The sequence below is a fragment of the Sarcophilus harrisii genome, chromosome 5 (assembly GCF_902635505.1).
Source record: "Sarcophilus harrisii chromosome 5, mSarHar1.11, whole genome shotgun sequence".
Lineage (NCBI taxonomy): Eukaryota > Metazoa > Chordata > Mammalia > Dasyuromorphia > Dasyuridae > Sarcophilus > Sarcophilus harrisii.
The window spans coordinates 12,455,234-12,476,807 of record NC_045430.1 but is presented as its reverse complement, the minus strand read 5'-3'; the positions used below and the strand labels follow the sequence as shown (position 1 = coordinate 12,476,807).

Here is a 21,574-nt window from a genome sequence, read left to right as displayed (position 1 = left end):
CTGGGAAATCCCTGGCAAGTGCCTTAGAGCTTCTATGTGAACTTTCATTACCTCTGCCAATCTTGCTTGTGCAGTGCTTTCACTGTTGGAAAATCTTTCTGATATTTACCTACATCTGCTTCCTTTGACCGCTTCCAAAACATCCACCTATTGGGGCCAATTCTTCCCATGGGGGCCAAGCAGATACTTAATCAAAGATTTAGGAGTTGGAATGGGACCTCACAAGCCAAGCAGTTCTTCCCTCCTTTCCATTCCTTCCTTCTTCCTTCCATAATCCTTCTTTCCTCCTTCCCTTCCTTTCTTTTTTTCTTTTTCTGTTTTCTTTCTCCATTTTCTCTTTCCTTTCATCTTCTTTTTGACCTCCCTCCTTCCCTTTCTCTCTCTCTCTCTCACTCTCTCTCTTTAAGGAACAATTCTTTGTTCTTTAAGTTCTTTAAGGAACAGTTGGAACATGCACCCCAAAAAATCACTTAAATAGACACCTCAGTCCCCAAATAAGGTTCCTTTGAAAAGAAAAAATAAATAAAAGCCCAACTCTCCGATGAAAAATCATCTTAGTTTTCTGCTACCTGATTTAGATTTTATACAAGTTAGATGGGGAAGAAGACAAAATGCATTTAGTTCTCAAGCATCACAGGATTCAAGTCTGACTTTAAGTTAGGAGAGATCAGTATTCTATCCCACTAATGACAAATTCTAGCTGTGTGACCCTGGACAAGTCACTTAACTCAGTTTCCCCAACTGTAAAATGCAGATAACCATACCTGGAAAGGACACTCTTACTGAATTGACACAGGAGATAGTCAAGCCAAATTTTAACACTATAATAAAACACTTCCTAGCTGTGTGACCCTGGGCAAGTCACTTAACCCCAATTGCCCCAGCAAAACGAAACAAAACAAAACAAAAAAAGAAACTTGAATAAGTGGCGCAGTAGATAGAGTGCTGGCTCTGGAGTTAGGAGGACCTGAATTCAAATCCAGCCTCAGACATTTGACATATACTAGCTGTGAGATCCTGGCAAGACACTTAAGCCTGATTGCCTCACCAAAAAACAAACAAAACAGGAATAACTGAGTGCTGGCTTGGGACTCAGCAGGCTAGAACAATCGCAAAAAAAGATGCTAGATGGATGCAGAGAAGGGCAGCAGGCTGGGGAGGGATGGAAGACCAGGCCATGGGTTTGGGTAAAGGTCCTCAGGGCATTTCAGCTGGAGAAGAGAAGGTTTAGGGGGGCATATGATTGCTATCTTCAGGTATCTCAAGGGCTGTCACATGAAAGAAAGATTAGCCTTGTTCAGCTAAGCCCCAGAGGGCAGAACTAGAAAATGTGGGTGGAAGTTATAAGGAGGGAAATTTCAGCTCAATGTCAGGACATAATTCCTAACAGAACCATTCCAGGAGAATGGGCCTTCTTAGGGAGGCTGGAGGCTGGGGGGCTCCTTCACTGGAGGTCTCCAAGCAGTGAGCTGACTGACCACTTGGTCAGGAGTGGTAGAAGGACAGGACTTGGAATAAGTGCCTTCCAGCTCTGGGCCTCAGTGTGGGGCTCTGTAATGGCTCTGTGGGCCTCAACTCTGGCCATGTCAGAAACCGAGGGGAGACAGAAAGAGGGGCCAGCTGGTGTGAGGGACCTCGAGGAGAGGATGTTTGCTGGATTTCAAAGGAAGCTGCTGATCCTCAAACTTAGGAGGGTGAATGTAAATCAATACATGCCAGGTTCACTTCTTTTTTCTGTTATTTAATCTCTCCCATTGTTTTCCCCTTTAGTCAGGGAGGTGAGAGGATGTCTGGTTTACTTTCCCAACACCCATGGAGATTCTGTGAATCTAAGATTCTCAAGCCCCTTCTCAGGGTACAGGACTACAGTTCTAAAGCTGAAAGGGACCTGGACAGTCCTTGTCTGCTCACTTGGCAGATGAGGAAACAGCAAAGCAAAGATTCAAACAGTACGACCTAGTGATGAACAACTACGAAAGACTCAGTTCTTTTAAGTGGTTCAATGATCCAAAGCAATCCCCAGACTTTGGACAGAAAATGCAACCAGAGAAAGAATTGAGGAGCCTGAATGTAAATCATCACATGCTGGGTTCACTTCTTGTTTTTAATCTCTCCCATGGTTTTCCCTTTTGCGCTGATTTTTCTCTCCCAACATGACTCATAAAGCAACGTGTATTAACAATAAATAACTTACAAACTCCTAGCACTCAAACCACTTAGCCACACTGTCTCTGTAGACCAAGTTAACCCAATTTCTCGAACCCTCGGGGCAGAAACTGACAAAGAACTACTTTCCTGTCTTCAGTCTGAGCTTACAAACAACCTGGAGGGACTCGGTTACATAGATGGAGGCCTGGAGACATCCAGATCCAGAACATGAAGAAATCAGAAGCCAATGTTCCCCAGCTCTCCCGTAATCCTAGTTATATGGAGAGTGGCTTCCATGCTCAATACCCTTGACCAGGAAATCATGAGTCCTTGTCAATCACTCCAGCTGGACCCTCTTCCATTCTACCTGACAAGGAGCACGTGCCCATTTTATACACGGGAACACTGAGACCTGCGTGAATCCAGGTCTCGGGGCTCCAAGAGTCTCGTGCCTTTCTCCCTGAACCAGTCTAAGCACGGAGGGATTTAAAATTCGAGCGCTACCATTCTCAGGTTGTCCAGAATGCCACAGATTTAGAGCTGGTCCCTGGAGAACATCTGACCCCCTTCTTTTTACAGAGGAGGAAACTGGACTAGAGAGAGAAATAACTTGTCCACTTGAGTTATAACAGCACCCCATCAGGATATTTCAGATATTGGTCACCAAACCTATGTCCATTTCTCCCTGAGTTCTGCTCCATTAGAACATGAGATATCTGCTATAAAATTTGGTCCCTACAAATGCCAGCTTCTCTGCTCGGAAACCCCCAGTGGCTTCCGCTGCCCACAAGATATGTTTGGAGCCCTGATCCTGGCATCCTCCAGGCTCTTGCCCACCCTGTGATCCGCTGATTACATGCTGAGTTTTGTCCCCTCTCGTCCATGGAAGGCCTCCCATATTCTCTGTTTGCCTTTTGATACTGCTGGGGGAGCCTAGAACAGAGACTCTGACTCCGAGGGCTGCCGGACAAGCTGCTGGGGAGCCCTTTGGGGCTCTCCCCCCTCCCATGATGACCTGGGCTAGTCTGTGGGGCTGAGAGGGGACCACGGGGAGCCCCATCCATCCAACCAGTGCCCAAGGCCAGAGTCAGGGGAGGGAGGGCAGGGGCCCGAGGTTACCTGCAGCAGCAGCCGTTTGGGCTTCGGGCCTCTTTTCCTACACCCGGACGCACGATCTTTCTCTTCCCTGGGGGGCATGAGGCGGATGGAGGGAGAAAAGGAAAAACCAGTGATGGACAAGGCAAGGACAGCCGGGCATGTGTGTGTCCCCTGAGATGACTCTGCGGGGCAATCCCTGGGATGACTGATGGAGGGTCCTAGAACTAAGGCTACCTCATCCAACCCTCTTCAGTTTACAGAAAGGGAAACTGAGGCAGGGGGAAAGTGCCATGCCCAGTGATCGATGGCAGAACTGGGATTAAAACTCAGATCCCTGATCTGAGGCACCAAGCCAAGGATTTTCCCATCTGGTGACATCTCGCTGGGCCCCCCATACCAGAGCTGCCAGTCCCATTGGGGGATTTAGAAAACTAGGTGTGAATTTCACTTTAGGGAAAGTTGTGAAGAAATGGAATACTTGTAAATTAAATTCATCTTAAAAGCCCCAAGGGAGGGGTTTCACTTCATCCCCTGTTCTAGGACGGAGGGAAGGTATTGTAGGTAAGGAAAACTTGGCCAGCTTGGAACAGGCAGTTCTGGGAGTGGCGAGTTCCTCGTTACTGGGGGCCTCCAAACAAAACGCTAAATGACCACTTTGGGGCATGTTATTGGGGAGTTCTTGTTCATTCAACAAACGTTTAATAAGCACCTACTATGTACCTAATGCTAGGGGTAGAGAGGCAAATATCAAATGATTTCTATGCTATTGGGTTGGGCTAGGTAGGCTTTGGGTTCCTTCCACCACAGAGGTTCTAGGAATCTTACGGTAAATCTATCTGTAAACTTCCTTTTTCTCTCCTCTCTTTTTCTCTCCCTCTTTCCTTCTCTCTTTCTCTTTTCCCCACTCTTCTTTTCTTTTCCTTTTCTTCCTCTTTCCCCCTCCCTTCTTTTTTCTCTCAAAAGAGGAGAGCCCTTTCTCCTTTCTCTTTTCCCTTCCTCTTTTCTTCTGTTCTTTTTCTCTTTCTCCTTTCCCCACTCACTCTCCTTTCCCCTCCTTCCTTTTCTCCTCTTTTTCCTTCTCTCTCTCCTCTTTCCTCTTTCTCTCTCCCTCCCCTTCTTTTTCTTTCTTTTCTTTTCTTTTTTGTTTCTCTCTTCCCCCTTCCTTTTCTCTCCTCTCCTTCCCTTCTTCTCTCTCCCTCCTTTTCTTACTCTCTCTTTCTCTTGGTGTGTTTCCTTCCTTTTCTCTCTCCTCTGTCTCTCCCCTCCTCTCTCTCTTTCCCTCCTTTTTCTCCCTCCCCTTCCTTTTCTCTTCTCACTTTCTTCCTCTCTTTTCCTTTCCTTCTCTGTCTTCTCTCTCTCTCCCATTTTCCTCCTTCTCTCTCTCTCCCCTTCCTCCTCCCTCCCTGGATCTCTCTAGCTTTCTTTCTCTCTGCTTCACTGCCCCCCCTAACATTTATCATTTTTAAGAAATCCAGACTCTGCTTAAATCGCTTTTTCCTGAAGCTGCAGGAGGACACACCCGGCTGCTGCCCGCGGGGAGCTTGTGATCGTGACCAGCCAGTGTATCCAGAGATCCCAGACAGAGCATCCTGTCCATCCTCGTGATAATGGAGAACAGACTCAGCCCTGCCGCAGGCTGGGACCTCTCAGCCACGGATGAACGGGGAGCCGACATAGCCCCGGGGGCCGGGAAAGGGGCGAACCCACAACTGCACAACAGTCGCCTGGCAGCTGTTTGAGGAAAGCGAATGGAAACTGGAGGGCCTTGAAGGGGAAGGGAGGGAAGGGGCCCATCGGGGGAACTTGGAACATTCTGTCCCATAGTCAGGCACAGGCCAGCACTATTAGGAAACCCGGGTTCTAGTCCCAGATCTGTATGGACTCATAAGGTAACCTTGAAAAAGAAAATCCATCTTCGAGTCGGATTGTCTAAAACAGTCAGAATGGACCAAAAACATTGGAGCTAGAAAACGCCTTTGAGAGTGGCTGTCACTGTGCAGGGGTTGGAATTGGAGAGGACTAGGTGGCCTGAGGTCCCTTCTAGCCCTAAACCAAGCATCATTTCACTGGAGCCATGGGGAATTATGGATACAGAACGTTCCATCCCTCTTCACATACTGCTGCTGTTATTTGTTGTTTTTGCATAACTGTTTTTGTTTGTTATAAGTTCAAAGGGTGAGACGTCTGTTGGGGGTTTAAAAATTATTCTAATGTAGAAACTTAAAAATGCAAGGAGTCCAAGGAACTTAGTTTAAGTCTTGATTGCTAGATACTACTTGTGGGACCTCAGGCCTCAGTTTCCTCCTCTGTAAAATGGACTGGCCCAGATGTTCACTAATCCTAGGATGTTATCAAGTGTGAATCTTCTCTATTCCAACCCTGGTACAATAGAATAAATCCTGGATTTGGAATGAGAAGACCTAGACGTAATCCTGTCTCAGCTATTCACTAGCCGTGTGATCTGGGACAAGTCACATAATCTCTCCAGGCCTCAGTTTCCTCCTCTGTAAAATGGGGGGAGGGGGTTAGACCAGGTGGCCTCTGAGGGCCTTCCAGCTCCAGATCTGTGATCTATGATTTTGGATAAACCACTTAGCCTCAGTTTTCCTCACCTATAAAATAGAGATAATTCCCAGTCTTCCTAAACTCTCAGAAAATGTGTGAGTGGAAGTAAAGACAGGAGAACACACTGACAGGAGCAGAGCACTCTGGGAGCAGCCCTGGGGCTGGAGAAAGGGTGGAAAGAAAGGAGTAGGGAGTCCCAAGTCCACAAAGGGGGTGAGGGCAGCCCAAGGTCAAGTTCAAGGTTGCTGGTGATACCCTGGGCTGGTGAAGGGGGATGGCTTTGGGCCATAGAAGAAGGGATCTAAGCTGCTGTTTGTCAACCTCAATTTGAGGCCTGGCTCCAAAAAAGCCCCCGAGGCCAGAAACTTGAGCCGCCAAAGGCTTAGCACGTTCCCAGACAGACATGTCCCAGCTGTATGCCTGCCGAGCATCTGCTCCCGCTCCAGCCCACCGGGGGGCCAAGAGTCCCCCATGGGGCTGCAGGGCATGGCCGTGGTGCCGGAGGCCAGGAGGGAGAAGCCTCCCAAGCAACTCTCCTCAGCCCTGGCTCCTCAAACATGGCCCCTCAGCCCTGGCCCCTCAGCCCTGGCTCCTCAGCCCTGGCCCCTCGCTGAGGCTCCTTAGGTAAATAAGCTGGATGTACCCCTTGGCCGGCTGGGCCCCATCAGCACAGGGCTGTCCCCCGCCTGTCACGTACTCAGTGTTCTAGCTGATGCAGACAAGCCGGGCTGCCTCGTTCTCAGCCTGCCCTCTTGTGTGTGTGTGAGTGCAGGAGGGTGTGTCCGTGCCTGAGTGTGTGTGTGTGTGTGTGTGTGACTGTGTAAGTGTAGCTTGCACTGTGTGTATTGTGTGTGAGCATTTAAGTGTTAGAGAATGTGCACTGTATATGAGTGTGTGAGTGTATTGTGAGAGTGCATTAGGAGTGTATATATGTATAAGTGTGTATATGAGTGGGTATATATATGCTGTTTGAGTGTATATGTGTGTATGTGTATTTGTGTTAGTGAGTATATATGTCTGAGTATATATGTATGTGAGTATATTGTATGTATATGTGTCTGTGTGAGTGTGTGTATTGTGTATTTGTGGGTGAGTGTGTATTTTGGGTGTGACGTGTATGTGCATATGTGTGTGTGTGTGTGTGTGTGTGTGTGTGTGTGTGCTGAGCCCAGGGTTTGGAACTTAGCCCTGACCCCAGGTCCATGTCCACAGCACTATTCCTACTCCCATCAGCCATAAGCCCTTCTTCCCTTTAGGCTCCGCTCAGCGACGGCTGGGCAGGGGCTGCAACAGAAAGAATTCTGGGTTTGGAGTCAGAATGTGGGCTCACAGCCTGGCTCCTGAATGTCTGCACCTCCTTTCCTTCTCTACAAAGGAAGGGACTTCAAGCAGATGGCCCCTTAGGTCCCTTCCAGATCTAGATCTAGGATCCTGCCTGTATGACCTTAGGTAGTTATCTCCTTACCCTGGGCCTCAGTTTTCTCACCTGTAAAATAACCTAGAAAATCTCCCTCATTATGCTCCTATCACAAAAAGGTACCTCACGGCACATCTCGGAAGCAGGCTCAAAGCCTGGGCCTGACAATTCCTCCCGCTATGACTCTGGCAAATCACTCAAACGCTTGGGGAAAGCTCAGTTTCCTCCTCTATAAAATGAAGGGGCTGGATAAGGGAACCTTTTAGACGTATATCTCTCTGCTCCCAAGATGCTGTTCCCTTCAGGAAGTCTATTACGATGTACCCACTCAGAGGGGACATCTTCCTCCTCAAGTTGGTCCTGGACCTCCCTTCTGCCCAGGGCATGTTCTGTCTGATCAACAGACAGGTAACTCAGGAACACCTTAATACATGTTTTAAATGGGCCGAATCAAGAACATTTGCCAACTCGAGTCCAAACTCAGAAATCAGAAAGAACATTTCCCAAAAAGAGACAGCCCTGGGGGGTGGCTTGGCACCTCCACATTGCCTCCAGGTACTTTTGTGGCTTTTAATGGGCCATCAACAACTTGGCAGAGGATGGGGTGGAAGGATCCAGAAACAGACTCTGCTGAAAACTGGCCCAACATATTGTGTAATTACGGTGACTTGGCTCCAAAGAGTGGAGAAGAAAAGGTCTTTCCTTTCTCTCCTTGCGGAGGTGGGGGTCTAGGGCTACAGAACATGGCATACATCACTCAAATGATGTCTCGGCTAGTTTCCCTGAGCTACTTTCCCGCTCCTGACTGCCTTTTAGATTTCTACGGACAGGGGAATACTTTGAAAATAAAGTCGACATAAAATCAAAAGATACCAATTAAAATAATATAAAGTAACGAGAAAATGAATTAAAAATGGAAATTAAAGACTCTGTAATGAAACATTAGATTTGATTTACACCCCATTTTCTGGATCATCTGCTACAGATGAGGCCCTCCAGTGACCATCTGGGCACCGTTTGTTTTCCTGGCCTTTGTATCATATGTGGATGTAGGGATGTGTGTGAGTGTGCATGTATGTATGAACAAATGAGTATATATGTATGTGCATATATATATATATATACATACATACATATAGACACACACACATGTGTGAAATAGTAGGAGTATGTGTATATAACTGTATAGGGTGTGTTACATATATGAGTGTATTAAGTACGTGTGTAAGAATATGAGTTTCTGGGTGTATATGTGTACATGTATTTACATGTATGTGAATATGAATGTGTATAAATGTATGAGTGTGTGTGAGTGTATATATGTGAGAGGGCAGGAGTATGTATGAATGAATGTGCATGTGTGTGTGTGACTGTGTAAGAATATGAATATATAAGTTTATGTGTGTATGTGAATGCACGCACATGTATATGTATAAATGAATGAGTATATATATATGTGTGTGTATGAAAAACTAGGAGTATGTGTGCATAAATATGTATATATATGTGAATATGGAAGTGTAGGTGTGTAAGAGCGTGAGGAAGGTGAGTATGTGTATATGTATCTATATGTGAGTATAAACGCGTATACGTGTGAAACTATATGTGAGTATGTGTATATATGTGCACACAGGCACATGTGTGTGAGTGTGGGTATATGTGAACGAGTATATGTGTTGTGGATATGAGTGTGTAAGCATATGTGTGCATGTCTAAGAACATGAGTTTGTGTATATATGTATGTATGTGTGTGAGGCATATGTGAGTGTGAATGTATGTGAATGTGCATGTACATAAGTGTGTGACAGAGTACGAGTGTGTAAGACTATGAGCATGAATATATGAGCACATGTATGTGAAATAGTATTCTGTGCATGCATGTGTGTATGTGAGTGTGACTGTGCATGTATGAGTAAACGAGTATATATGTGTGTGTGTGTGTGTAGGAGTATATATGTGTGAGTGTGTAACATGTATGTGAGTGCGTGAGCATAAGCATGTAAACATGAGTGCGTGCAAGAGCATGAGATTATGTATTGTGTAAGTGCATATGTGTGTGTGTGTGTGTGTGTGTGTGTGGGTAAGGCCAGGCTCCCTACTAACCTCCTTTCCTGTATTTATTCCCACACAGTTCCGAGCACCCGGCAGTTGTTGGGGAAATGTTTGTGAATGAGACTGAAACTCGGTTCTTTTCAAGTGAAATGTCAAATGTCAAAATGAACACACCTTGATAAAAAGTCATTTGACAGGTTCCTTGCAGGGAAGCCGGGGCACAGGGTCAGTGAGTATATAGATCAAGGCAAGGGTATAAGAGGGAGCTGAGAAAATTCACTCACAGGGAACACTCTTCATTGGATGACTGGCAGCTCCCTAAAGGCAGAGGGGGTCTCGCTTTCATCTTGGTCACTCCGGTGACCGTGAAGACTTTGTAATGCTTGTTGATAACCTTATTTCTTTCAGAAGTTACTCAATGCAAACTATTCATTTTACAAAGGGGGAAAATGAGGTCCCGAGAAATGGGGATTTGACTAAGGTCTGGTCAGGGCCAGAACCAGGATTTTGGATATAGGACTCTTTCTCCCTTTGCTCCTGGTCACTTGGCCACAAGAAAGGGTCAAAGCTTCCTGGGTCATGAAAATGATGGGGAAGGCAACTTCAGTAACCCAGGGAAGAACATCCTAGAGTTCCCTCATCACAGATGGGCCACAGAAGGGCATTCTCCCTTGCTGGAGATCTTCAAGCAAAAACTGCTCCATGAGATGGCCAGGATGATCCCAAAGGCGCCGGCCTACCTTGGGGTCACAAGCCTGTGATTTCAGCTACCTGAGCCTCTTCAGTTTCCCATTCTGTATGAGTGGAACCAAGTCATAGGATTCTAACTTTTGAATGAAGATCTTAAGAATGATCTGTCCACCTCCCTCCTTTTACAAAGAGGGAAACTGAGACTCAGAGAAGTGAAGGGACTTGTCCAGAAGGAATAAAAGAGTTTTAAAGCTTGAACCTAGGTTCTGTGCTTCCAACTTCAGCACTCTTTCATAATTTTAATGTTCTGTGCTCTATGACTGTTACCAACTTGAACTTCAGTTCTAAGCTTTCTCCCAATCCAGATACTTGAATCCACAGAAACTGATGAAATGACCCAGTAAAATAGTATAAAGAGGGCACAAGAAAGAACCTTAGGGGAGAATTCCCACAGATATCAGGACCAACCTGAATGAAAATCCAATAAAAGTTGAGGAGCTGCAGTTGGAAAGGGAGGAGAATAACCAGGGCATTAGTATCATTCCAGCTCTGCCAGCCTGTTCATCTGTAAGCTAGGAGGGACTCTAAAGGTTAAGTTGTCCAAGCTTCCCATTTTACTCATGAAAAGAATGAAGCTCAGGGAGAAGGCAACCTGCCCAAGTCACACATCCAGACTGAACTTCGTTACTCTTTGCTGCTTCTTGTCTCTAAAGATCACAATATTCTTGACTTTTAGTCTTTTAACCACAACCATGACTAAAAAAATTGTCATTATTGTGTTTATATCACTTTCCCCTGCAGGGAAACTGAGGCATAGGGATACCAGATGTCTAGACCAACATAATGGGTCGGGGATCTGGGAAATGACCTTCACGGGGATTATCTCTAATTAGATGATTGTAAGATGCTTCAGAGAAGAAACTTTCTTAGGTTCAGCCAAAAGTTTTCTGACTTCTAGGCAAGTGCTCATTCCCAAGGGGAGTGATAGTGGAGTGATCTCTCACCGTTATAAGAATGGCCCTAGTCTATAGAGGTAAACTGAGGCAAATTTACAGGAAATAGGAAGGCAGAATACTCCAGTATGTCTCTTCCCTAAAATGGACATAAGTTGTTTGGGCTACTGGTTAACTCCTAAACTGTAGGATATGTTCTGCTTGCTTATAGTTCATAAGTATAAGCTGTATGCCCCAGAAGACTGAAGTACTCTCTTCTCTCCCAATTTGTTGAAATCATGACCTTCCTTTATAGTCCCACTTGGATGCCATCTCCTCCATGAAGCCTGCCTGAATTCCACCCTGACCCTCAGTGGTCTGGGACCTCTGTCCCTCTGATGCCCAGCTCATTCATTTGGGCCCATATTCCCCCCACCCACCCAAAAAAAGGGAAAATCATTGAGGGCAGAGCTTGTGCTATTTTTCACTCAGTATCCCCCAGGGCTGAGCACACAGAAGGCACTTCGTAAATGTGGGTACACATGACTCAGCTCTGGCCTCCATGAAGACAGGGACCTTGTTTGTGACTCAGGTCAGACTGAGCATAAGGACACAGGCTCAGGAAATGCTCAGGAACAATGGCACGGGCATCCCTGTGCCAGGTCATCGAGATGCCCACCGCCCACCCCAGCAGGGAAAACAAAGGACCCGCTTACTTCTCCTCATACGCCATGACAAGGCGCGGGTCCAGAATATGTTCCTCTGGCTCCCATGTGCTGTACCTGGGGAAAGATGTGAAAGATGGTGACCATCAGTAGCATCAATAGCTGGCCAATCTGGGGAAGGGAGTGTCCTGGCCATGGTGGGGATGGCTGTGAGCTGGTGGTTCCCCTACCCAGAAACACCTTCTTTCACTGGCCCTCTCCTACCTAAGAATATGTTTGCCAATTTAGCAGCAGCAGCCTTCAAGATCCACCTAGAAATCTGACTCCTCAATGAAGTCCAGGATGGAAGTGATCTCAGAACACTCCCTAGCCCTCTGGAGTTACTTTTCATGGCCTCTATTTGTATCAAGATTGCCCGTGGAGTGAGTCTCAGTCTTATTGCCCTCCTAGATTGGAAGCTTCCTGAGGGTTAGTAGTGGGTATAGAACTCTGGCCAAGTCAATTTTGTCGCTCTGGGAAATCTCCACACAAAGAAGGAACTGGAATAGGTGATGACCAAAGTCCTTCCCTGTCCTGAAATTCCCTGTCCTAAGGTACCTCTCTTTGCTTTCCCTGTTCCGAGATCCTTCCAAGCTGGCTCCTGATCCAGGGATGAGACTTGGAACAGGAGGAGACAAAGTTGTGGACAGGGATGGCACTGGGATTTGTTTTGTTCTAATGCATATTTGTTACAGTTTTTTCCCTTGATTTTCCCCCCAATATCAGGGAGGGAAAAATAAAAGTTTGTTAACTGAAAATAAAATAAGATTTCAAGAGTTTTCACTCTTTCAATATTAGTTTTGCTTTTTTTTTTTAACTTTTAAATTTCTTTCTTATCAGGACTGCCTCCCTGGAAGGGGCTGAAAGAAAGACCCAGTGGGAGACGTGGCTGATGAAAAACAAAAGATCAACAAGATTTTTAAAAAGTTCTTTATAAACTTTAGTGAACGTTAGAAACGCAAGCTCTCGTTCTTCTTGTTGACAATCAAATACTAGTCAGTGACACTTTGCTGGGATTCGCAGTCTGCAAAGGCCTCTCTATAAGCAGGTCATGTCTTTTAGAGACATGTACTCTAGGGATTCTGCCCGTTGTACCGAGGCCCAAACTAGGGGTCAGAGGATTAAGGTGATTTGCTCACATTCCCATATCGGGGGAGGGTCTAAGAAAGGATTGGATGTCAGGTCTGCCCGAGTCCACTCCAGGGCCCCTGGGTACCACTGGGCTCCTCAGAATCAAGCAGGATAGAGACAAACAGGATCCCAGGGGTCACTGAGACCAGTTCTCTGTTTCTAGGTAGGGAGATCTATGCCCAGAGAGGGAAGCGACAGCCTCAGCCCGTCCTCCTTTGTCCCAGGCAATAGTGAGACAGATCAGGGCCGGGAAGATGCTACCTGGAAGAAGTTGGGAGGGACCCCTAGTGCTCCTGATCCGAACTGGCTTCCTGAAAAATGTCAGGCAAGGTCTCAGAAGAGGGAGGGTCAGGGCTGGGAGGGGTCTTAGAACAGTGGATGAGAGAGCTGGGAGAGATCTTAGAACACTAGGAGGGAGCTTAGAACAGGGGATGTCAGAGCTGAGAGGGAACTTAGAACAGGGGATGTCAGAGCTGGACAAAAGGTTCTTAGGGAATCTAATTCTTAGGGAATTAGGAATCATCCAATCCTTTTGCAGAGGAGGATCCTGGGCCAAGAGGGGCTCCTGAGTTGCCCAAAGGGAAGCATCCCAAAGGTTAACTGGAGCAGAAACTGGAAACTTCTTCCAAGTTCTGTGCAGGAGGGGATGGGCTGAGACAAGCGGGAATGAGTCAGCTGTCCTGGACCTGGCTTTCCTCCATCCCCCACCTCTCTTCCGGATCTTTTCATCCATGGCCCTCCCTTCCAGCCCCCAAGGAAGGAGATCATTTCAGGCAGGACATTCTCTTCCTTCAGAGTCTGAGAAGGCAGCCCTGGGGGATGGAGGATCAAGTTTATTAAACATTTAGCACAGTTCCTGGCACATCATATGTGCTCCCTTTGAGTCGGGAAAGGCAGGATTTGGTGAGCCTCGGGAGACCAGGTGGCAATTCAGCAAAACATTGACCAAGCTCTGGGCGAGGAGCTGGGGGAGGGGAGGACAAAGGTCAGGGAGACGGGGACTGGTGATCTGGGGACTTGCAGAGGGGGAGGGGAAGGACCCCCGTACACCTGGCTACAAGCTCTGCTTCTGCCAGTGACATGATGTGTGACTGTGGGCAAGTTATTCTTCCTCTCTGGGTCTCAGTTTCTCTGTCTGTGAAGTAAGGAAGTTGGACTAGATAATCTCAAAGGTCTCTCAGTTTACGCATCTTCTATTCTAAGACTCCCTCCCCACCTCTAATGTTCTAAAACCTCTTCTAGGTCTGATATCCCATGTTCTAAAGACCCTCTCAGGTCAGGCATCCCATGTTCTAAAGACTCTACCAGCTCTGCCATCCCTTGTTCTAAAGCCTCTTCCAGCTTTGACATCCCATGTTCTAATGGCTCTCTCATCTCTGACATCCCATGTTCTAACGGCTCTCCCAGCTCTGCCATCCCTTGTCTCTTCCAGCTCTGACATCCCATGTTCTAACGGCTCTCCCAGCTCTGCCATCCCTTGTCTCTTCCAGCTCTGACATCCCATGTTCTAATGGCTCTTCCAGCAATGACATCCCGTGTTCTAACGGTTCTCCTAGCTCTGACATTCCAGGTCAGAACCTCTCTGAGGCATGGGGTGGGGGCAGCCTCCCCAACACAAAGCCCAGGATCCCATGGAGCATCACCCCGTGTGACCAATCTGAGCAGGAGGATGGGCTGAGATGGGGGAGGCTACATCAGGCTCAGTGATAGATGGATGGCGTGGGAGAAGCTGAGCAGCAGGAAAACAGTGGGCCACGTGACCTGGGCTCCCTCCGGGCTCCTCCTCCTCCCCCTCCCCACCTCTGGTAGGAACTCGTAAACAAGCGAGCTGGGAGCTGACTCAGAGCCCAGCCTGGCATGAGTGCCAACTCACGGGAGGGAGGGGGAGGAGGCCCGGGCGCTAAGGGGAGGGGGCGCAGCCTCCAGGGGGTGCAGATGGGGGCAGGACGGCCTTTAGTGCCCTTTGGAGTGGAGACACACTGGGGTCATCAGGGACCATCCTTCCTATTCCCTATGCCGAAGGGCAGAGACATCCACTGATTTATCCCAAGTCAAACCCAGGATAGAGTGGGGCCGGGGTCTGGCCACCTTTCCACCGGGCCCCATGTCTGTCCCTTGGCTGGGACCTCAGTCACTGGGGAAGATGGGAGAGCCTACAAGCCCCCCTTCAGAGACTGTCTCTGATACTTCCTTACTGTGTAACCTCAGATCCTTCCTCTCTTTGCCTCAGTTTCCTCATTACAAAAACAAGAAATTTGGACGAGATACTAAGGTCTCTTCCAGGTCCCGAGCTAACATCCTACCATTATGTCTAAACTTCTTATGCTACCATTCAAGGCCCTGCGCAAAAATGACTCCCCCTCCTTAGCTTTCCAGCTTCCCTTCACGTGCTCTAGGAGATGGGGGAGTGGGAACCTTAGAGGTCGCCTAGTCCAGCCATTACTCAACAGAAACACCTGCTATACCTTCACTGACAAGGGGCCATGTAGCCATTACTTGAAGACTGTCAGTGATGGGAAGCTCACTACCTCACGAGGTAGCCTATCCCACTTTGAGACAACTCTCATTGAAGTCTCCCTAGGAAATGGACAGGAGATTCAGGCATGTTATAATGAACTTAAATTTGCCTCCTGTGCTTCTCACCCCCACCCCAGGGGTCTGTCTGCCCTTCAGATACTGGAAGAAAGAGATCACATCTCTTCCTGCCCCTAGCCTTCCAAGTGCCCCCTTCTTCAGGTGAAGAGTTTCTAGGAGCCCTGGCATCTTGGTGAAGGGCTAATTAACCCACATGTCCACGTTTGTGCTCTCCCCCCTCAACTCCTGCCTCCCTTTCCCACCTCCGAGATTTTGCTCACTGAGGTGCCCTCCTCCCGGAGTGCCTTCCATACCCTGGCCTGGTCCTCTTCTTGTTAAAATCGTTCAAGGTCAAGTTTTAGAGTCCCTTCCTCACAGTCAAAGAGATTTGGATTAAGAGTTGGGGTCCTCAGAGGCTACTGAGGCCACAGCCCACATTTTACAGACAAGGAAACTGAGGAGGGGGGGAAGTGACATCACACGGGTAGTAAGTGGCCAAAGACAGGGCCTGCTGCCCAGGTCAGGAGGATGCCGGGGTCACACAGTCAGGATGGTTACCCAAGCCATACAAGTAGGCTGGGGCCAGCTAAGGGCAAGTTCCTGGGGCAGCCCCATCTCAAGGAGGGGATGTAAATCTCCCTTTATCCCACCAGGGGGCGCCTCCAGGACAGCTACCCCTGATGCTGTCACCTCTAAGAGACAGTCCTTGTCTCCTCCTGGCCCTAGGTACCAATCGGTATCCCCAGGCTCCTGTGGCTGCTGCCCAGCCGGGCCGTGTGCACCTGGCCCTGGAGGCTGGAAGCCCCAAGATCAAATTCCGCCTCATCCACGTACTAGCTGTGTGATCCTGGACCAGTCAATGAACCCCCTTCTGCCTCAGTTTTCTCAACTGTAAAACGGGAATCAGAATAAAATTCAACTCCTGGTACTGTTGTGAGAATCAAGTAGAGACTATCTGTAAAGCACTTAGCAAAGTACCTACACATAGCAGGTGCTCAATAAATGCTTAAACAATAATAATTATAATTAATAAATTAATAAATGCTTTTTCTCTTGGAAATCCTTAGCATGGGTCCTGGCATCAAAGTTGCCTCCACCAAAACTCCCCAGCTGCCCAAAACACATTAAAATATCACTGGAAAAATGTTTAGTAAAGTGAATAAAAATGCAATAAAACACAGATAATGTTAGCTTGTGATTTTCTAAGTCTATAAAATGCAGTTGGTTTTATTTGAGTTTGCTACCACTACCCTTCAGTGTCCCCTGACCTAAGCACACAGTAGGTGTTTAATAAATGCTTAATCTCTTCCTGGCCCTTTCAACAACACAATTTTCCTTATTGCAGGGGCTCCAGCTGCTTGGGAGTTAAGGCATGTGAGGATAAGGGCTAACCTTGCAAAGAAAGCAATCCAATCTAACTAACATTTATAAAGTACTTACTATGTTTTAGGCTGAAACAATCAAAAAATAATCTCTCCCTTTAGGGGATTTACTATCGGGGCATATGGAGTGGAGAAACACACTGGGTTAGACCTGGGGGTTTATCCACATCTCCTGGACATCAGTTTCCTCCTCGACCTCAATTTCCTCCTCTGTACAATGGGGAAGGCTATTTAGTTTTATCTCTAAGATTCTTTCCAGGTGGAAAGGTGCTGGATCAGAGGTGTGGAATATTAGATGGGGCCACTGGATTTGGTTTTAACTGCTTTTCTAATAAGGGAAAGTTCATTAAAGTGGGGAATGGGTAAGGAGAAGAGAAAGTCCTACTTTTCACTGATTAAATGACTGGTTAAAAAACAAACACAAAACTAAAACTTAAAAAAAAAATCCTATGAAGCCGGGTAAGCTCCTTGAGGGCCGGGACTGATTTTTATCATTCTTTATATTCTCAGCACTTGGCACAGTGCCTGACACGGTATTTTTTTATTGGAGCTTTTTTATTTTCAAAACATATGCAAGGATAATTTTTTCTTTTTTTTAAAATAACTTTTTATTGACAGATAATTTTTTCAACACTGACCCTTGCAAGACCTTGCACGTGTTATTATCGTTCAATCCTGGCCGACTCTTCACGACCCCATTGGGGGTTTTCTTGGCAGAGATACTGGAATCATTTGCCATTTCTTTCTCCAGCCCATTTTATAGACTAAGAATCTAAGGCCAACATGATGAAGGGGCTCACCTGGGATCACACAGCTAGGAAGTGACTGAAGGTAGATTTGAACTCAGGAAGATGCAGACTCTGGAAGATTCCAGACTGCAGGGGCCACACTGAACACATTGTGGCTCTTAGCTGTAAGCCTGGCACACAGTAGGTGCTTAATACATTTTTGGTGAATGTTAGCTAGGATGAAGGCTTGGGCCTGGCCTGCCTACCCATCCTTCCCTAGGCTCTCCAGGAAGTCCAGGACTTCCCCTGGACTTGGAGGGGCAGATCCAAGTTTCTATTCTCTCTCCAAAGGAATAGCTTGGAATAACTGTATTCTTGCATCCCAGCTCCTCCTCAAAGATTGCTGGTCCTTGAGTTCAGCACCCTGGGCATCCCAGGCCCTGGATCTCTGAGATGACCAAGGCAAAGAGGGGAGAGGGGGCAGGGAAAAGGAGAAGGAGGGGGAGAAACCTGACCCTTCCTCCTTACTTGTTACCATTCTCTTTCCCCTAGAAATTACTTTGTATACACTTTGTGTTTACTTAGCTGTGGCTACACTGAATCTGGCCCTCCCCAAGGAAGTGTCTATACTATGTAATCATTTAGCTTTGTACGGATTGGAAGCTCCTGGACAGGAATGAAGGTCTGGTACAGGGAAACCCCATTTTTGACACTGACTGAACAGGATCTGTGACCTTGGGTAAACTATTTAACCTGCCCGGGCCTCAGTTTCCTGCTCTGTAAAATGAGAGGGTTGGGCCTGGACATGTGTTTGCACCAGCATAGGGACTAAGCCTGGATGTAGAATCTCCTTCTACCAATGGCACCTCCTCACCTTAGTTCCAGAAAATTGCCCGAGGCAAAAAAATGTAGTGATAATGGGGTCACACGGCCAGGATGGGTACCCAAGCCTTCCTGAGTCCTAAGCTGGTTCTCTTTCCTCCAGAACATGGTATGTATTTAATAAAGGTTTGTTAAAGGAGATAATTGGGATGGGTTGAGTGTGAGGGGCTTGCCCTGAGAAGAAGAAAGGGCTTTGTGGAGGTGGGGGCCTATGGGAACAGAATGCGGCATATCTTGTCAGCTCTAGATGATATGTGGGTTAGTTTTTGCAGAATTACCTTTTCTCCTCTCTCTTTTTTATTTATTTTTGCTGAGGCAATTGGGGTTAAGTGACTTGCTCAGGGTCACACAGCTAGGGAGTGTTAAGTGTCCGAGGCCAGACACCCAGCTGCCCCTCGTTTTTATTCTTTATTCAACATTTGACTCTTTACTGGGGGTAATGGGAAAGGAAGACGGGAAGAAGCATTTATTAGGCACCTATTATGTTTCAGGCACTTAAATATTATCTCACTTGATTCTCACAATAACCTTCAGAGGGATATGCTGTCATTATCCCTATTTTACATCTGAGGAAACTGAGGCAAACTAAGTGACTTGTCAAGACACACAGCTAATAATCATCTGAAGCTGAATCTGAACACAGGTTTCCTGACTAGCCATTGAACCACCTAGTTGTTTGGGGTAGGAATATAGTGGTAAAGAAAAGGGATGCACAAACAATAACCTTCAGAGATAGGTGCTGTCATTATCCCCATTTTACAGCTGAGAAAACTGAGGCAAACTGACTTATAGGGACACAGCTAATAATCATCTGAAGCTAAATCTGAACACAGGTTCCATTGAACCACCTAGTTGTTTGGGGTAGGAATATAGTGGGAAAGAGAAGGGATGCACAAACAAGTCAATAAAAAAAAAATCTTTAAAATTTCCTTCAAGAGTGTTGTTGTTGGGAAGATTTGAATTCAGATCCTACTTCAGACAATTCTTCATTAATTCCCTTGAATTCCTGACCTTGTTCTTCCAGATGAATTTTGTTATTTTTTTCTAGGTCATTAAAATAGTTTTTGGGGAGTCTGATTGGGATAGCACTAAATAAATAGATTAGTTTAGGAATTACTGTCATCTTTATTATATACTTCAGACAAGTCTTAACGGTAACTCAAAGTGAGTCACTTAATCTCAATTTTGCCTCAAGTCTCTTCATCTCTAAAATGGGGATGTTAATAATAGCATCAACCATCCAGGGCAATTGTGGGGATCAGATGAGATAATATTTATAAACTACTTTGTAAATCATAAAGCATATTAAGAAATATCTTCTTTAAATTAAAAGTAAGAATTAATGTTAATCAGAAATATTATTGTTATTGGAAAGCCTTTTGTTATTGTTGAAGGCTTAACTCCTCCATGAAGCATTCCATCATTCCTTGCCCCTTTGCTTGGATCCTGTTCATTTCTGCAGACCAGCTGGATTAGGCTATTAGCTCCCTGAGGGCCTTATTCCTCTTTTTACCCACAGTGCCTTGAAGTTTGCTAGGTGATCCATAAGTAGCTGACTCTATAAGAGGCGGGGTGGGAAGGGAAGGAAAGGAAGGATGGATTGAGGGGAGGTCTTGGAGTTTAGGGCTAAGTCTGGGATACGCTGTTATTGTTACTGTGACAGACAGACGCAAGGACAGACACATACACGCAAACATGTCTTACTTTGGGGGCCATCCTTTCCACTTGACCAAGTATTCCACTTTACCCTGGGAAGAAAGAGAGAGAGAGAAACAAGAGGGGAGGCAGAGAGAACACAGTGAGCCCTGAATTGGAGCCACACATCCTTGGCCAAACAGGTGGTTCGAGCTGAGGGAGGGTTGGACCCAGGCTCCTGGATCAACAGTGGTGGGAGTGTGCTGGCTAATCGCCAACACGCCCTCCCTCAAACGGCTCACAGAAGGTGTGGAGCTCCCTCCAGTCCTTCCCAGACTCCCATACCAAGGGAACAATGGCACCCTATGCCACCCTCCTTATGCCTCTCTTGACCAGGAAACAGCTTTGGGATGGAAGTATCCATCCTCCGGCACCTCCAAAACTATTTGTAAAAAAACTTTTTATTTAAAGTTCTAACAGGAAAAAACAACAACAACAACAACTTCTTCTTGGGATATTTCCCCTTCCCCTGATCTCAACACCAAGCTCAGCTCTTGGAGAAGTGACAGGCTAAGGAGTTGGGGACCTTGGACTTTGGGGACCCAGACTGTGGTTTGGAACTCAATTCCTTCTTCTTGTATAAGAGGAAGTGTGGTGCAATGGAAAGAACCTCAGGCTTGGCACCTGAAGGGCCCCATTTGAGTCCTAGCAATGACATTCAGTAGCTGAGTGACACAGACTAATCACTTAGTTTCTGGGGACCCTTCGGTTTTCTTATCCATAAATATAACCGCAGTCATACCTGAACATGGAGATGAGATTTCTGAAAGGAAAGTTATAGCAACTGTAAAGCTATACATATTGTAAGCTATTCACTGCTCTGGAAGGGACTTCAGGGACCATCTAGTCCAATTCCTTCATTTTACAGATGGGGAAACTGAGGCACAAGGAAGTTAAGTTACTTGGGGGTTTAAGCTCTTGAGCAGGAGTTGCTTCCAAAGCCATTTAATCCAACCCTCCTCATTTTTATAGACAGAGAAATTGAGGGCCAGAGAAATTAAATGATCTGTCCAATGTCACATGGGAAATCAATAGTTGAGCTAGGATTTGAACCCAGATCCAAATCCAGTTACTACATGGTTGTGTATTCATTAGAAAGGGAGGGATTGTAGCTTATCGTGGCAAGTGAACCAGTTTCTGAGTCACAAGAGTGGTGGCCAATCCCACCTTTAGAGATTTCACGATCTTGACAAGTCACTTGAAAGCAAGTTCCTAGGCAACTCTGAAATACTATGTTACAGATGAATGGTGATGGCTCCCATGAAGGTAATATCCACTCTGGGAGTTCCCCATGGCATTGAAATCACCAAAAAAAAAAAAAAAAAAAAAAAAAAAAAAAAAAAAAAAAAAAAAAAAAGGCTTTCAGCGGCTCCAAGGAAGTGGAGAAACAGCAGAAAAGCACAGGGTGTCCTTAAGAGCTAAATTAGTGAGTCTCCTTCTTTAAGATGGAACTAGGGAGATGGAGCTCGATTTTTGGCTTAACCTCTCGGACTTCTGGGCTAAATCAGGAGATTGGACTAGATGGCCTCTGGCCCGTTAGCTCTAAACCTGATCCTAAAGGGCCAGGGGTTCTGAA

General features: G+C 46.4%; 1 protein-coding gene across 2 annotated transcripts in view; it reads right to left on the bottom strand.

The window, feature by feature from the left end:
* The window catches only part of CBX7 (chromobox 7), a 32,646-nt gene that overhangs the window by 9,524 nt on the left and 1,548 nt on the right, over nucleotides 1-21,574 (bottom strand). The window contains exons 2-5 of one of the 2 annotated variants that reach the window (XM_031939710.1): nucleotides 20,008-20,051; nucleotides 11,619-11,684; nucleotides 10,439-10,468; nucleotides 3,268-3,334 (exon numbers count right to left, since the gene is read on the bottom strand). In XM_031939710.1, coding sequence (XP_031795570.1) covers nucleotides 3,268-3,334; nucleotides 10,439-10,468; nucleotides 11,619-11,684; nucleotides 20,008-20,051 — 207 coding nt within the window. The remainder of the gene's footprint in view (nucleotides 1-3,267; nucleotides 3,335-10,438; nucleotides 10,469-11,618; nucleotides 11,685-20,007; nucleotides 20,052-21,574) is intronic. The other variant, XM_031939711.1, reaches the window with a different exon arrangement.